General features: G+C 37.8%; 1 protein-coding gene across 2 annotated transcripts in view; it reads left to right on the forward strand.

Moving 5' to 3' along the window:
- Positions 1 to 17,729, forward strand: part of DTWD2 (DTW domain containing 2) — a 69,742-nt gene that overhangs the window by 33,622 nt on the left and 18,391 nt on the right. For both annotated transcript variants that reach the window (XM_021380905.1, XM_021380907.1), the window contains exon 4: positions 11,043 to 11,232. In XM_021380905.1, the coding sequence (XP_021236580.1) occupies positions 11,043 to 11,232 (190 nt within the window). The remainder of the gene's footprint in view (positions 1 to 11,042; positions 11,233 to 17,729) is intronic.

Here is a 17,729-nt window from a genome sequence, read left to right on the forward strand (position 1 = left end):
CCTTCCCTTCTCTTTTCCTTCTCTTTTCCTTTCTCTGTTTTTGTCCTGAGTTTACAGAGAAATGTCTGGAGAGTTTTTTTTAACTCCAGCAGAAGGAATGGAAGATTATTTTTGTCTCTGATGCCTTCTGTTTCAGTTTGGTCCTACTTCCCAACAAAACAAGCTCTTAGAAGAAGTACTGGCTTTTACAGTATACATGGTTAACATACTAAAATACAGCAAAAAAGCAATACAGATATTAAAGGAAAATACTCAACAGAAGTTTTACAGCCTTGTGGAGTTGGGTAGGATGAGAAACCTTGTTACGGAAATTAAGGTATTTAGAAATGCTCATGGGTGGCTAGATTGTGTTACATAAAAGGCATCTGGCGAGAGTAAAAAAGTTGGAGAAGTCTGCTAGCATTACTGCAGTTTCTCTGGCCGCCTTTCTGACCAATTCCCACATACTGCTTGAGAGAGGGTTAGGCTTTAGTCTCAATGTGTTTGTTGTGCAGAAGGGAATTGCTTCGGTTTATGGTTACAGCATCTAGGTAATATCAGGTACTGCTCTGTGTGATGCAAATCAGGTTTCTCCATGGTTAACTGAGAATATTCACTTTCTTTGTAAGAAAGCCAATTATTAGTTCTCTCACTTTTTAACTTGAAGTTACATAAATTATAAAATGCTTTGGTAAGTTTTAGATCATGTAGTGAACCACAGATAGGAAGAGGATACTGTATGCAGACTAAAGGAAAAAGGTCTCCGTCAGAATATGGAAACCTGCTTTTTTATGTGTGTTGGGGGGGTGGTTTGTGTGGTTTTGCTTTGTTTTGCAGTGAACTTATTTCATTTAAAATGTTGCTACGTCTTTGAGGAAACTGGTATTGAGGTTGACGAATGAAAAACTTGCCAAGATGGTGGCTCTGCTTTCCATATCTTGAGAGGACAATACCTCTGGCTGCTGTTCCATTCACTGTCAAAAATAATCTGCCAGTGTTACCCTATATGACTGTAGGTGTGAAAACTTGCTGAATATTCTCACAGTGTATCTGTTGTGGGTACTGTTACATTTGGGGGATTTAAAATATTCAAAATATTCAGCTCTCAGATAATAATACATCAAGAATTACATCAATTAAGGGTATTCTTTGTACAAAAACTCAGATGTCTTCTTAGTCTGGTGAAGGGAGGAAGGAAATACGTTCTTCTGATTAGGTTCCTATCTTCTATATTGGTATGGTTTTCTTTTCGGTGTTTAAATAGATATACTTCAAGTTGCTGGGTAAACATTAAGAACAGTCTACAAAATAATATTTTATGTGGATGTGTTGATTTTGTTCTTACGATGTTTATAGTGTCTATTAGTAGTAAAAAACACGATGGTGCAAATACTAAGATAAGTGCATTTTAATTAAAAATGAAAACAAAATTCATGTTTTAGTAATTATCTATAAGCTGCAGTAATAATCAACTACATTTTGTGAAAGAGCTGCATGCAAACTGCTACACTGCTGTGTTTTTTTAATGAACTCTTATGGTCCACTACAGTCATTCAGATTAATGCAGTTTCTCTGAATTTCACTTTGAGAATGATTCTTGTGATTTAAGTAAGGTAAGAATTATTTTTCCTATTTTAAAGAGATAATTTTAGTTTCACAGTGACATTCCCAGAGTTCCACTTTCATCAGTCATTCTTTGTAGCTGTGGTGAAGTCAGCTCTAATTAATGGGGCCACACCATCATTTGCTCACTGCCCCTTCCCAGTGGGATGGGGGAGAGAATCAGGAAAACAACAAAGTAGAACTTGTGGGTTGAGATGAAACTATTTACTAAGGTAGAGAAAAGGAAAAGAATAACAGTTTTGACAAATATATAGATATATGTATAGATATATGACAAGTGTATATATATACATATCACAAGTGATGAGCAAGCAATTGTTCACCACCCCCTTCAGAAAACTCCTTCTACATGATATCATATGGCATGGAATATCCCTTTGTGCAGTTAAGGTCAGTTCTCCAAATTCTGTTCCCTTCCAGCTCCATCTGCAATTCGCTGCAAATGGCCTTGGCTCTGCACAACACTGCTTAGCAGCAACTATAAACATCAGTGTGCTATCAGCATTGCTGCTCTCCTAGAAGTAAAACGCAGCATCATAGCAGAGATTCTGAAGAAAAATCTGTCCCAGCTGAAAGTAACACAGGAGGTCCTCAAAAAAGGACTAGATGCAGCATATTCCTTATTAAAAAAAATAAAAAAAATCAGATAGTGTTTTTATTATAACACAATTCATAATCGTGTCCGTATCTTCCATACTGCTTCTGCATCATAGAACAAGAATTGAAAACACTTCAGAAATAAGGGAAATGGTAAACACAAAAGTACGTTTTTAAGGTGGGAGAGGTAGATAACACTAGTTAGAAAATCAGTTTGCTGATTTGATTAACAGGATGGACAAGGCCAGGTTACATTAGCAATTAAATACCTCTTACTCTTAAAAAAAATTAGTGTATCTTTTATGAAAACGTCAATTTTCTATTTTTCTCTTATTCTTCAATATTGATCCTGAGGGACAGTTTCTTAGTGTAGAGACTATAGAGACTTGCCTTTATTTTTATTTAACTACCTTATGTGAATTATTTTGATCAGTATTCCTACAGTCTTCCAGTGCAGGAGCATGGAAACAGGTAAAGTCCCTTGTTTGTGACCAGATTATGAGAAAAACAGAAGTTTCTATTAACTTGATGGTTTTCAACTGACAATACATTAGCTTATGTTCTACAATGTGACTACTGTTTGCAACTAATGGCTGTGTTGGATTTTTGTTTATTTGTTTGTTTGTTTCAGTTGTAATGCTTGCCTTTGGCATTGGCAATGCATAATAGATCCCCCTGAATTACAACTATTTACAGGCATTCAATTTAAGGAAATTGAATATAGAAGTATAATAAAAATGTTTATGATAGTAAGACTAGATTATAATGAGATAAAAGTGTTTAATTTACACGTCTCAAGACCACGCATCCCAGAAGTAGTGCAACGCTACTTATCTTAAGTGTGGTCATGAGAACATATAAATCTCCTGTGACAGAGTGGTTGGCTACACTTCAGATACAAATGGAAGGTTTGAATGCTTCTGCTTAGCAGAGATTTTTGTCAGAGTGAATGGTTTATATGGGCCTGCAGTGCCTGTCGCAAACTAAAACTGAGGCTGAATGGTGGTTTCCATGAGAAGCAAGTACAACAAATATTTCTCTTAAATAGATAAAGACCATAGTTTTACCTTGAAACTTTTTTTTTTTAATATGCCATCATGCTGGCACTGGATGTCTATTACATATAGCTGTAAAGTTGGAGAAATAGGGCTGGAAAGATGCTGAGGATGCCACTGCTACGCAGCTGTGGAAGTGAAATCCACTGTAGATAGGTATGTTATTAACACAGCTGAATACTGGAGTGTCTGCAGAAACCTCAGTGGGTCTATTGTGCTTTAATACGTGAACTTAACCTTGTTATGATTAGAAAGCTTTTGAGATTGTTTTCATGTTGAATTTGAACCTATATGTCTTCAGTGACACTTAGTATTTCTTTTCCTGTCCTCTGTAGACACGGAGAATAGATTATTTTCTTCCTCTTGTATTTTTGGGAATTATTGACTAGGTTCTCCTTTGGCCTTCTTTCCTCTAAGATTTACAACTCCTGCTTATATGGTTTATCTGTAAAGCCATTGATCGCTCTTGCTCTTTTTGTTCACAGACCTTTACCACCTTTCCCTACAGATTTTTTCACACAAGAAAGGACGTAGTGTTTTAACTGCAGTGGAGTACTTTTTAATGTGGCCAATAGCTACGTACTTATTTCTTGACGCCTATTGTGCAACCCCCATGATTCCATTGAAAAGGACAACTGTGAAGTTGTCTTTTTTGAACTTTGAAGTTTACTTAGTGCTAATTTTATTCATTGTTGTTTTTCTTCTCAGTTGCAGGCCAATGTCTCATCTTTTTTTTTTCCTCTTCTTTTAATTAACTTGCTTAGTTAATTAACTAAGTTACCTAAATTACCTAAATTTGATGTTACCTATCTAGACTTATGCTGTACTTCTGTAACCATTCTTATTTGAGTAACTTCCCTGTCTCTTTATTCATATTTATTTATACTTCTTACAGATTTTACATTAGTGAAGCGTAGTAGTGTTCTCATTGTGTTTCCTTTTCATCCTTTGCCTTCGTCCTCTTAGTTTGTGCTTCTTTCTTCTGTGGGGAAAAGTAACTCCTGAACCTCTTTATTTTATCCTGCCTTCAAGCTTAATGTTAGTCAGCTCTGCAAATTCCTTTATTTGTTTGATTTTGTTTTGTTTTCATTTTGTTGTTCTTGGTTTGGAAAACATGTTGAAGTGTGACTAGTAGCATTTAGCAACGTAGAAATGATTAGAAAAGAAATTCCAAGTTGTCTGAAGGTTTTCATGATGCTTTTTATGCTCTCACTTTATTCTTTTCCTAATTTATAAATGAGTTCTCATTTTCACTCATTTAGGAGTTACTACCTTCTTTTGCAGCCTCTTTAAAAGTGCTCAGGAGGAACAGGTGATTAAGAATTTTTTTTTCACATATAACAACGTTTCTTTTTTCTTCCCCCTGATTGATAGAGTTTTAAATTCTTTAAAAAGTCAACCTCTGATCTGTAGGAAGAGAAATACTTCTTGTTGAGAAATTCAGCTTTTTTAGTATTTTCTTCAGATTTGGTAGTTTCAAAGAGTCTTCCATCAGCATGTTAACTCTTCTGACTGAACAGGAAGATAAAATTGAAGTCTCCATTAATTCTCTGAAGTTAGTCATGCTTCATATTAAGAAAGGCTTCTACAAAAGTTCTACGGAAAAGTCTAGGATAACAGGTGCTGGAATAAGATGTAACTTTGTCTACTGCACTGCCAGCAGCACACCACTCCACTTTACCCCTTTCTTCCTCTCCCATTCCAATCTCCTGGGCTAATTGTGGAGCCCCCAACCATGCGCAGCCTTATTGTTGTCTTTGACATGTCTGCTAGTAGTATACTGTAGTCACATTCCAGTGTTGGAAATGTTGATGTCCTGAACGAGGGTGAGGAGTGATCATCGCAGGAGGAAATTATTTCACTGAATTGCTCCAGAAATAATAAGCTATCAAGTAAACTTGTTTGTGGAGATGCTTCTTAAAGAAGGGTTTGCTGTCAAGCATGTGGTCCCAATGTCTTGTCTGTAACTGCACAAACAGTCCCATTCTTCATCTACACTGCCAAAGCTGCATGACTTCACGGCAGACATAAAAGTCTCAAATGCTGTAAAAGCTGTTGAGTACCGTATACCAAAAGATGACAAGAAAAGCAAAGAGACACAGTTTCTGACTGTAAGTAGCTGCTGTGTGACGTTCTTCCTTCATAAACTCAGCTATTTCTTCAAAAGCTTGGGCTAGTTTGTCTTGGAGTCACTGTTTGTGATCGTGCTTTTCCTAACTTTCCCCATGCTCCCATCTTACCTCCATGTTTCCTTTGGGTTTCATTGCCCCACATTTACAATTCTATCTCAACTACAGAATTGTATTCATGGATTTAAATAAAATAATTTAGATTGAAAGGCAAAAACAAAACCAATGAAGGAAAAAAAAAACCAACAGAAAAACAACACACATAAACCCAAGAAAAACCCACCCTAAAGTAAAGAGTTCACAGAAAAAGTAGCTGTGAACCTGCTAGGACTTTAGTGAGTCTTACCCAACTCATCACAGCTTTTACCAGTTTCAAACACTGGGAATCAGGGTTGTGTCTTTCTAAGAATTTGCTTATTTACCTCCAGTACACTAGTCCACTGTGTGGTGTGAGATTTCTATCTCGTTGCCACATTTCTATCTCGTAGGCAAGAGCTTGGACAGTGCTATAAGCAAATGACTTGTTGCTGGGCTTTTCACTCCACCCTGGTTTTGCAGGGAAAATTTTGGTAGGGGTGAAATGCAAAAATGCATTTCCATTTGTAGCGCAGCACTGACCTACTTCTGTTGTGGCTCTGAAGAGACTTTCAAAGCTGGCAGATATCCTTTAATATCTCTTGAGATCCTTCAGTATTTTTAGAGTCATCATGAATACAAACATCAACATTTAATGAAATTATCTCTTATATTTTTAATAAGCCATAGTATTTGCCTCAAATCAGTCTTAAATAGTGGAATAAATGAATAGTATTAAAAAAAATCAGTATGAAGATTTTAAAGTGGGATTATATGCAGGTTTTTTTTAGAAATAAAGCTGCATGAAGATCAGATCTAATTCCTAGCCTTTTGCTTCATGTTTTCCTAAATTTAAGCATGCAAGACAAAACTTGTAGGGGAAAAAAAAAAAGTTGTGCCTTGAGTATGGATAAGGTTTTCAAAAGAGCTCATCAAGCAAAAGCTCTATTTCAACGTTACAGTGAAATTGCTAATTTTTCACAATCGTTTCCTATAAGCTTCCTTTGAAAACATTTGATGCTAGCAGAGAAAATCCTTTCTTGCCACTGTATGTAGCAGCACTTCATAAACAGTGTGTAATTAAATAGAGTGTATTACTGTCTTTACCAAAGCAAAGGCATCAGAAGCATATTATTGTTCGGATGCTGTGAAAAGTGATACTGTTGATATGTGTGAGAGCTGCTCTGAAAGTAATGCCTCTTCTTTTATTAAGTTGGCCCAAATGTCAGAAACAGATGTTGGTGGTATAACAGTAGAGGTTGAACCTTCCTGCCAGTATTATGTTACATTTGGTTGCTGTGTGACAGATGGCAGTAGATACTATTTGTGTGAACCATAACCTGGAAAAGATGGCAGATATTTCGGAAAAACTGTTGATATGAAAGCAAAGTGTACTAAATAGCTCTCTATATGTGCTGACTGTCATTCTAGGATGAAGTCAGTTGATAGTTGAAGTCAGTGATAAGCTCTTTGAAGATACCAGTGCATCAAAAGCTGTTGTTTTCCTGTGAATTGCATTGTGAAGACTCAGACTTCAAATGTAATGTTTACATTTCCTCTTGTGTTCTTTTCTCACGGAGCTTTTAACTGGGCATTCATTTTTGCTTCTGGGAATCATAGAATCCTTAAGAGCTGGAAAGGACCTTTAAAGATGATCTAATCTGACTCTCCTGCAGTGAACAGGGACACCTACAGCTAGATAAACCTAGGGCCTAGAGCCCTGTTCAGCCTGACCCTAAATGTCTCCAGGGAGGGAGCATCCACCACATCTCTGGACAGACTGTGCCAGCACCTCACCACCCTCACTGTAAAAGACTTTTTCCTTATATCCAGCCTAAATCTTCCCTCTTTAAGTTTGAAACCATTTCCCCTCGTCCTATCACCACAGATCCTGCTACAGAGTCTGTCCTTTCTTATAGCTCCCTTTAGATGGTCAAAGGCTGCTCTCAGGTCTCCCTGGAGCCTTCTCTTCTCCAGGCTGCACAGCCCCAGCTCTCTCAGCCTGTCCTTGTAGGAGAGGTGTAAACAGTATCGGTCACAGCACTGACCACTGGGGACATTACTCATCACTGATCTCCATCCAGACATTGAGCCACTGACCACTGCTCTCTGGATTCGATTCTGCAGCCAGGTCTTTGTCCATCAAACAGCCACCTGTCAAATCCACATCTTTCCAATTAGGAGAGAAGGATGTTGTTGGTTACCATGTCAAAGGCCTTACTGAAGTCCAAGCAGATGACTTCAGTGGCACTTCCCTTGTCCATTGATGCAGTTACACTATTATAGAAGACCACCAGGTTGGTTAAGCAGGATTTGCTTTTGGTGAAGCCATGCTGGTTCTCTCGTAACACCTCCCTATCTTCCATGCGCCTTAGCATAGCTCCCAGGCAGATCTGTTCCATGATCTTTCCTGGTGCAGAAGAGAGACTGACAGGTCAGTAGTTTCTGCAGTCATTCCTTCTACTCTTCTTAGAAACAAGTGTGATACTGCCTTTCTTCCAGTCACCAGGGACTTCACCTGACTGCCATGACTTTTGCAATATCATTGAGAGTGTCTTGGTGAATACATCAGCTAATTCCCTCAGGACTCTGGGGTACATCTCATCAGGACCTGTAGACTTGTGGATCTTCAGGTTCCTCACGTGGTCACAAACCTGATCATCTTGGATTTCTATGTGTGTTAGCATTTTGAAATGCTTTATTTACATAGCTTTCATTTCTTTACTGTATTTTCATACTTTCTATGATGTAAGTATTTTTATTTCTTACATTAGTACTAAACTACATATACATAAGATCTTTAAATAATTTGTTGGGAAAAATTAGAAATCCTTAAACTTAGAAAAAAGGAAGTCAAAATATGTAACTAGCATACCCTACATGAAAGAAGTTGTTAAATTTAACCATGGATTGAGTTAAATTTTGTGTGTTTGTGCACAGTGTCATCCTTTTAGCACTTGTTTAAAAGCAAAACGTGACTTGCAGTGCTGCAGAATGATTATGGTTTTGCATTAGTATTAAGAGAAAATTTGCATTTTCTCCTGCCTTCAAGGCTAAACACCCATTTCAAAGACTTTTTTTTTTTTTTAACTACCTAAGAGTTGTTAATTATTTGAAAGCTCTCCCAGCCCATAATTAAGGTACTTAGCACTTCTGAGGGTTTGGGCTCTCAGAACAAACATCTGAAATTAGTGAACAATTTTGTAGATTTAAACCTTGAGTACAATGTATCCCATACCGAGATACCCCTCCTCTCTGATTTTGTGTAGCATGGTTTTTCCTTAAACTAAACTGATAATGTAAGTTAGGTTAAAAAAAAAAAACAAACAACGTGATGGGCAGATAAATTTCCATGTAGTTCTGTTTTCCACAGACTTATCTTACGTATTTCCTGTCTCTGTTTACACTTCTTATACTGTTTGTTTTGTAAGGAAATATTGCTTCTCTTTTTTTATAGTAAATATTGTTTTCAGTGATTAACTATGTATTGTTGAATCAAATCAGGCTGGACTGTTTGCTTGGGAACTGTGAACAGTCAAATATTGGTGTACTGGCTATGAACCTACTGGTTACACTGAATTCATTTCCTCTTTCATTTTTGGTCTTAAGCTCAGAATCTCAGTGTCCTAGACAGTGCAATTGTGTCTGAACCTACTACTGATAAAAATCTGTTTTCACAAATGTCCCCAGAGATTGATAATGGATTGGACAGGTTTAAAGTGCACCTAGTATATATCAACTCAAGAATCATTATTAAGCATTGCTTTCTTCCCTAACCTATTTATTTATTACCTTATAATAAGGAAAGTAAAAAACGAGATTCTTGCTTGAATTTTAGAAAAGTGACACAGGCTCCCACCTCACAGTGCTTAAAAGCTATGAGATCACAGTGGCAATTGGAATTAGTCTGCGTGAACTTACGTTTCTACATCTTGCCTCTGTTTGTGCCTTCTTGTGCTCACTGGTTCTTGATAGGTAGTATGGCTAACCAACTTCGTCTGCTGGCTGTAGTTAATTTGAGCTCATTCTTTAGTAATGGCATCCCTTGCCATTTCAAATGGCAAATGTGACACACTATTTCAGTTATGTATTACTGTGGTCCTCCTACCACATCAGTCACTCTTTATAACCTCTGAGGTACTATACAGAATTAATTTCTTATTCTTTGTCGCATGCTTCAGATAGTGAACCTTTGCTTCCTATTTCTACCTACTCTTTGAATTGAGGCAGTTTTGGAGTCTACGTGGTGATGCTGCTGAAAGTGATTTAACACAAGTAATAAAGTCTTTTTTACCAGCCTTTTCTCAGATTTTCCCTTGCCATCTCATCCTACTATGTGTTTTTTAAGCTGTCCAATCTAGTACTTTAATGATAATGCTTCTCTTAGATTTTACAAACTAACTTATAATGGTGTCTTGCAAAAATGTCAGGAATTTCTGCGTATATTAACACTTAATGGAGAACAGCTTGGAATTTCTGATTCCATTGCTATGTTTGCAGGAAGGAAGAACAGAATGTGTACGTTTGGGGACTGCAACAGTAGAGATAGTAATAACTAAAAAGGAAATGGTGAAATTCTCAAAAATTTCCTGTAGAGATGAATCAGAAGGATTACTGATATTCCTTTTATATACATTGTTGAAAATGGAGAACTGTTGCACTTCTGTGTTTAGCACTTGAACAAATTTTACTAAAATACACATATTAAATTCTAGTAAACCGTTCAAAATATCTTGAGTTCAGATATATTTTGGAGGATGTTCTCAGACTTCAAGTATCGGAAAATGTTCCAAGAAGATTATTTCATCAAAGTTTTCCTTGATTACTTTTGTGGTTTTTTTGTTGTTGTTGTTTGTTTGTTTTTTTGCACCCTCCTAGGAATTGAAGGGAGGTGTCAATACTTAGCATGATTTAAGTTGGAAGGGACATTTAAGATCACCTAGTTCCTACCCCCTGCTATAGGCAGGGAAACCTCACTCTGGACCAGGTTGCTCACAGCCCCATCCAGCCTGGCCTTGAAAGCTTCCAGGGAGGGGCCATTCACAGCCTCTCCTGGCAACCTGTTCCAGTGTCTCACCGCCTTCACAGTAAAGAATTTCTTCCTAATATCTAGTCTAAATCTACCCTCTTCCAGTTTAAAACCACTTCCCCTCATCCTGTTGCTGCCTGCCCTTACAAAAAATCCCTCCCCAGCTTTCCTGTAGGCCCTTCAGATACTGGAAGACTGCTGTAAGGTTCCCCCAGAGTCTTCTCCTCTCCAGGCTGAAGAGCCCCAGCTCTCTCAGCCTGTCCTTGTAGGGGAAGTGCTCCATCCTCTGATCATCTTCTTGGCCCTCCTCTGGTGCTGCTCCAACAGCTCCACGTCCTTCTTGTGTTGTGTGATCCAGAACTAGATGCAGTACTCTAATAGTTTTTCTTGAGGTGTTGGGAAGAGAGATTAGTAACTGAGTGATGGACTTTTTTAAAAACTTAAATGAACTTCGGAGGAGACTAATCGGATTTAGTAATATAGAATATCTGGAAGTCCATTTTTTTTCATGGACTCTTGTAGTAATTATTGTTTTCTTTTGTATGTGCATTGTAGGTATCCTGAGCTAGCAACTGTATGCAGAAATCCCAGTACTCTTATTTTGTATCCTGGAGCTGAAGCAACCAATTTGGAAGAAGTCACTGTGATGTCTTCTAGCCCACCAGTTATGATCATCATTGATGGCACGTGGAGCCAGGCTAAAGATATATTTTACAAAAATTCTCTCTTCCGATTTCCCAGGCAGGTAAGTTACAATACGTAAGTTAAATATGTGAGTTATAGATGTTTACTTTCTGACCAGCTCAAAGGGAGTATTTTAGTTAAGGAAATTAATGGAAATCTCTTTTTCCTTTTCAGTTGGAACCAGCTGATAAGGAGAAATTAAACAACAACAAAAGTGAGCTTATGAGAAAGCTGACTTGACTTTTTTTTATTCATTTTGTCATTTTAATGTTTTTTTTTTTCAGTTAACGCACCTAACTTCAGTGTATCATTTCTTTTATAAAATTGAAAATGAGTTTGTATTGAAAATTTTTGCCGTTACCAAAAGTGTTAGAGCGTGTGCAGTGAAACATGCATTCTTTTCCTGCCTAAGTATTTTGCACTGCACTAATTCAGAAGGTGAAAGTAGAATTTTTTAGTTTCATGAAAACTCCACGATTGTATGCACAAACTTGCTTTTCAGCGTATTAAAAACTATTGATGTCTTAAGCTGTGTTTATGCAGTTATTATAGCTCTCCCTGCCCACGTGAAAATACCATAGATATTAATAAAATAACATTAATGGACATACATTCTTTTTGTTGCATTCATAAATGGTGTAGCACTTCTTTTCAACAAATTTTTTTAGAAGATACTTGAGTGTGGCTTTGACACAGGAGTTTTGAATGTAAGTTTTGAAGGTAAAACTTAGATCTTGTCTAACTGAGTCACTGGCATTGAGGATTGATTTTCCCCTGTTATTAGATTGAACTCATTTGTATTCATGTTATATAAACACACTAGGTGGCACTTCATTTTGTACTACAGTAATCTCTCTGGGTTAAATACCTGAATTTAGGAGTAGATTTTAGAATTGTAGAAATGGATTTTCTATAAAAAGCTCTTATTATGCTTATTCGTAGTTTTTTTTATGTTGTGCGTCATTCGTAATAAAGAACTTCTAAATCCGGAAGCTTGAAGATTTTAGTGGTTTGATAGATTGTAAGTTTTTGAAAGGAAACACGACTTCTTTTTGAATGAGTTCTGCCGTATGCTTCTCAATGGAGCATGCTGACATTGGTCAAACTTTGTTTCTGCTGTGGCTGGAACTTGTAGGTTTGAATCTGTTTGGAATTCAAATTAATGCCTGATGGTCAGTGGTGCTTTGGGTTTCCTGTTATGTTGATTCTTGCGAGATGCTTGATTTTGTTCCTTACCAATTCCCTTACTTTCATACTGGTACAGAAACAGTGAGGTAGAGCACCTGTACCCTGAAAGGGTTAATGGCTTCTGGCACTTTCTAGTGAAAAGACAGCAGCACCTTGAGCTGTCAAAGACAATGCACACAGCCCTTGTGTAAGACTTGTGTAAGTCTTTGTTCTAGTTCATAGCTTCTGTGTAGTTCCTTCTTTATTGTACTTCTTTTGAGACTTCTGTGTACTGCAAGATTTTCATCTGAATTTTTGTAAATGTGAGTGTTCTGAACTATTTGTTTCCATCAGCTAGCTCAGTTTGGCTATCTGAAGTCACGTGTATGAGTGATTTTTCTACAGATCACAACAGAAGGCAATGTTTTGTCCTTATCTCGTGGTTTCTTGTAGATGGCATAGTGTCTGTGAGATGTTTCTTCCCATCAATTATTATACTACGGCCACTTAGAGGAATGTTTTTCAGAATGTACTAGAATACTGCACGCTAGGTTGGATTATGTTTTTCCTTTTTATGTACTTCCACGAGAATAGAATAATTTGTCCAATTGTACCTTTTTTCTCTTCCTTTTCTTTCAGGGATGTTTAAAAAAGTAGATCATGAAAAAGGGTTAATATTGACATTTTCACAAACAGAAATCATTTCGTTGTTGGATCACCTTTTCATCAGTGAAAATATGACTAACTCTTCTGGGGCAGGAGAGAGGCAATATGAAAAAACTATAAAAATCCAAGCCTCTGTTGACTCTAATGTTAGAATAACTTAAATGGAATACTGTTTTTCAGCATGATGCTAATTAAAAAAAAGAAAAAGCTACTACTACTAACTACTTAAGTTATAAATAATTTGCTTTAGGTGGTGAAATCTGTTTGATATCAAATAAGGGAATTGCTTTTAAGCTCTTAGCAATCAAGCTATATTAGTGTAAGTGAAATGGAAGAGTAGATTCTTGGTTTTAGTCCAATCATTTTGGCTTTCAGAAGAAGATGGAATTTGCAGCTAGGAACTTATGGGATTCATTTCAATGTATTTCAATTTAACTGCAGCTCTATGAATAGATTTTATGGAATTTATTTCACTGCAATTCATTTTAAATTCTGCAGATCATTTGTCTTACACTGGCATACCTGATCACTGATACGTGACTTGCCTTTAAGTTCAAGAGTGTTTCCATGCATAATCCCTGTAGCTGGATGCTACCAAATTTGCCAAAGGAGTCAAACATCAATAATCATAATTCTATAAACTGACTGTGTAACATTTCAAAAAGTATTGCTGAAAATACACTTTTCACAGCCTATTTCTGTTGCTAATTATTCCTGTGCTCTTGCCTTTTTTTTTCTTCAGGTGGGAGTAATGCCCTCTGTAATGACCTAGATAGGCTTGAGCAGTGGGCCAAGGAGAACATCCTGAGTTTCAACAAAGCCAAGTGCAGAATCTTGCACCTGAGTTGCAGCAGCCCCCACGATCAATACAAGCTGGGGGAGGAATAGATAGAGCACAGCCCTGCCAAAAAGGACATAGAGGTCCTGGTGGATGGGAAGCTGGACATGAGCCAGCAGTGTGCTCTCATAGCCCAGAAAGCCAGCTGTATTCTGAGCTGCATCGAAAGCAGTGTGGACATCAGGCCAGCTCTGCTCTGTGCTGATTAGGCCTCACCTGGAGTACTGCGTTCAGATGTGGGTCCTCAGTACAGGAGAGACATGGAGCTGTTGGAGTGTGTCCAGAGGAGGGACACAAAAATGATCCCAGGGATGGAATGCTTTCCCTGTGAGGACAGGCTGAGTTGGGGTTGTTCAGCCTGGAGAAGAGAAGGCTCCAGGGAGACGTGATAGCAGTCTTTCAGTATGTAAAAGGAGGCTATAAGAAAGAAGGGGACGGACTCTTTAGCAGGGTCTGTGGTGATAGGACAAGGGGAAATCCCCTAAAAGAGGGGAGATTTACACTGGATATAAGAAAAGAGTTTTTTTACAGTAAAGGTAGTGAAGCAGTGGAACAGGTTGTGCAAAGGGTTGGTAGATGCTGTGACCCTGGAGACATTCAAGGCCAGGCTGAATCAGGCTCTGAGCACCTGATGGAGCTGTGGGTGTCCCTGTTTATTGCAGGGGAGTTGGACTAGATGACCTTTAAAGGTCCCTTCCAACTCAACAGATTCTGTGGTTCTGTGATTCTGTGAAATAGATTAATATCTTGAAAAATCAGATCTTATGGTTACAGATGAACTATAGTTCAACTGAATTTGAGCCCAGTGTTCCACAACAGATCTTCCGTTTAAATTTGTGCTATGATTAGTGTCCCTTACTTGTTGCTGTCTCTTAGATATTTAAGGTGGCCTTCCTTTTTGCTTCCATTCTCTTACGCCCTTGTTTCTGGCAGAACTTCCACTCAATGGCTACATGTGAGAGAGGTGATCTCTGCAGAAGCTGGGACAAGTAGAAGCATATCACATGTTTTCTAAAGTGCTGTTTTATTCACCCAGTCATTTTAAAACTGACTTGAGTTTTTCTGTTTTGTCGTTCAACTTTCTTTGAAGGACTAAGGTTCATGCCACTTTCTCCTATACAGCGGAAACTTGATCTTTTTTAACTTTTTTTTCTGTTGGCAGTTGGATTGTCTTCTGGTGGAGGTTGGAAGGGACCACTGGAGTTTATCTAGTCCAACTCCTCTGCTAAAGCAGCTTCTCTACAATTTCTCCTTGCTGCATCTCTACGTGCCCTGAAAACTCCTGTATTCCTTCCAAGTGCCCATGCTCTTCTCAGTGTTCCATAAACTTTCTTCTCACATTTGAGTTTTTCCATGGGTTCCTTGCTCATTTATGCAGGTCTCCTGCTACCTTTGCATGATTTCTTTCTCTTAGGGATGCACCCATCTTGAGTTTGGAGGAAATAGTGCTTGAATCTTAACCAGCTCACTTCGACACCCTTATCTCCCAGGGCTCTATCCCATGGGATGCCTGCAAGTATATCCTTGTAGAGGTCAAAGTTGGCTCTCCTGAAGTCCAGGATTGCAATCCTACTTTTTGCCTTGCTTCTTCCACACGAGATCCTGAGCTCTGCTGTCTCATGGTCACTGCATCCAAGGCTGCCCTCAACCTTCACATCTGTAAGTGTTCCTTCCTTGATAGTAAGAACAAGGTCAAGCAGCACACCTCTCTCCTTGTTGTCTCCACCACTACCCATATCAGAAAGTTATCTTCCATAGACTGCAGGAACTTGCTGGACTGTACCTGCCTGGTTGTGTTGCTTTCCTAGCAAATACCAAGGTGGTTGAAGTCCCCAGTGAGTACCAGTGCAAGACTACTTCCAGCTGTCTGTTGAAGGCTTCATCAGCTTCCTCCTGATCAGGCAGCCTGTAGTAAACACCCACAGTGGTGTAACCCACATTGGGCTGCCCTTTAATTCTCACCCATAAGCTCTCCCTCTCATTCATCCCTAGGTGGAGCTCAATACATTCCAGTTGTTCTCTCATAAAACGAGCACTCTACTGCCTTGTCTTGCTGGCCTGGCTTTCCTAAATTGTACACAGCCATCCGTAACAGCTTTCCAGTCATGTGAACTGTTTCACCGTGTAACTACTAGCTCTACCTGTCCATAGTCAATGGTTTTGGCAGATCATTTATGTTAAGAGTAGACCGTGTGTAGTTTTTCCATTTTGTCAACTATTTCTTCTTCGTTGTTTCTCTTTTATTATATTGCTGAGAGTACCTTCTGAGCTTTTTCTTACTGGGCTTAAATTACTGCTGTTTCACAATACTACTGAGTTTCTTTTTCTGAAATGTGTGACTTGAAGAAGCTGTCTGATGTCTTGTTTTTAAGTTCCTGTTCTTTAGCATTTTAAACTTTACTGTTTAAGTATATTGCTGCTGTAGAACTAATTTCTTCTTCCGTATTGCTCTCAAATTTGTTTTTGTCCAATGAAATGTTGATATGTAAGGTAAATTTATTTTCTAAATGACTCACTGAGATAAAAATATCAGAATGTGAAAGAAATTGATGGTATTTCTTTGTCCATAAAAAAGCTAATGTTTTGCCGATTATTGTATCTATAGTACTTCAGTTGATTTGTTTATTTATTAACTTACTTTTGCAGTGAAGTTCAACTCAATTTATTCCTTCTTAGCACTTATTTCTCACTGCTTCATTGTTCCAAATTACTGTTAAAAAACAAACAAGCAAGCAAAAAAAAAAACCAAAGCCAGTGAAGCAATGTTTGATTGCAGCAGCTTACAGTTCAGAATAATTGAGAAAATTAGGTCATAAGATGATGTCATATTTCCACTATGGAAAAGTGTGGGAAATAAAGTTTTTCTCAAACACTTTCCTTAAATAGCTTCATGCTGTAGTATGGGGAATTTTTTCCCCTGTGCTAAGATTCCGTTTTTTTCCAGAGAACTGCGTCTTCACTGAATGAATATAAAGAATGTAGTTAGACATGCATAAACCAGCAGAATTCATTGGGCACTAAAAAATCAGAAGGGTTATAGCCAAACCACTTTTTCATAATAGTTAAAAAAAGAAAAGTTCTTTAAGCACAAAATTGAAATCTCCAACAGAGCAAAAAAACTGATAGACTCATAATGTAAATGCAGTGGTATAAAAAGGATCTGTATTATGTATAAAACTGAAGAAGTTGGCTTAAACTGGCAGTCGTAGCACTGGGTAAATACAGGATCTGGATAAATTCTGTTCTTACTTAACCTTCTTTATCTTATCCTACTGGGGTACCGTAGCAACTTCTGCTTAAGTTTAAATTCTTTTGAAAGTGAAGAACACAATGACTCTTGAAGTATTAATGTATGGATTAAGGTAGTTTTGAAACTGATGGATAGTTTGGTTGTTACTAAATACCAGAACTAAAACCAATATTTGGTCTTACTTTTTTTATTATAGGCTAGTTGATACTTGCCGTCATTTAGATCACTTTCAGCTATCCATGGTTTTTACTCATACTCTTAGGTAGAAACTCAAGTGCATACACAGCTTCCTTGTCCACTGTTGAAGTGTCACCTAATTGACTTTCATCTCTTTTATCAAGCTTAAAGGTTATATTTAGCAGTTTAAGTGTTTTTTCTTCTTTGCTTGTGCAGTTCTGGTAGTACAGCATTAAGTCAGAACTTGTGCTGTAATGGCCGAGATGCAGGGTTGTGGCTTCATAGCTGCTGACTCCTGAGGACATGGTTCCTCCTGCTTTCAAACTGTGATAGTTTGCCATACATTCCATCAAAGAAATACTTATGCTGGAATTAGGTGGAAAGAGAGAGGGTGTCACTCATGGGAAATGTACATTATAATTTGTGTTTAAATATTCTGTGAATGATTCTCTGCTGAATA

Source organism: Numida meleagris, chromosome Z, assembly GCF_002078875.1.
Source record: "Numida meleagris isolate 19003 breed g44 Domestic line chromosome Z, NumMel1.0, whole genome shotgun sequence".
In the NCBI taxonomy this organism is placed as follows: domain Eukaryota; kingdom Metazoa; phylum Chordata; class Aves; order Galliformes; family Numididae; genus Numida; species Numida meleagris.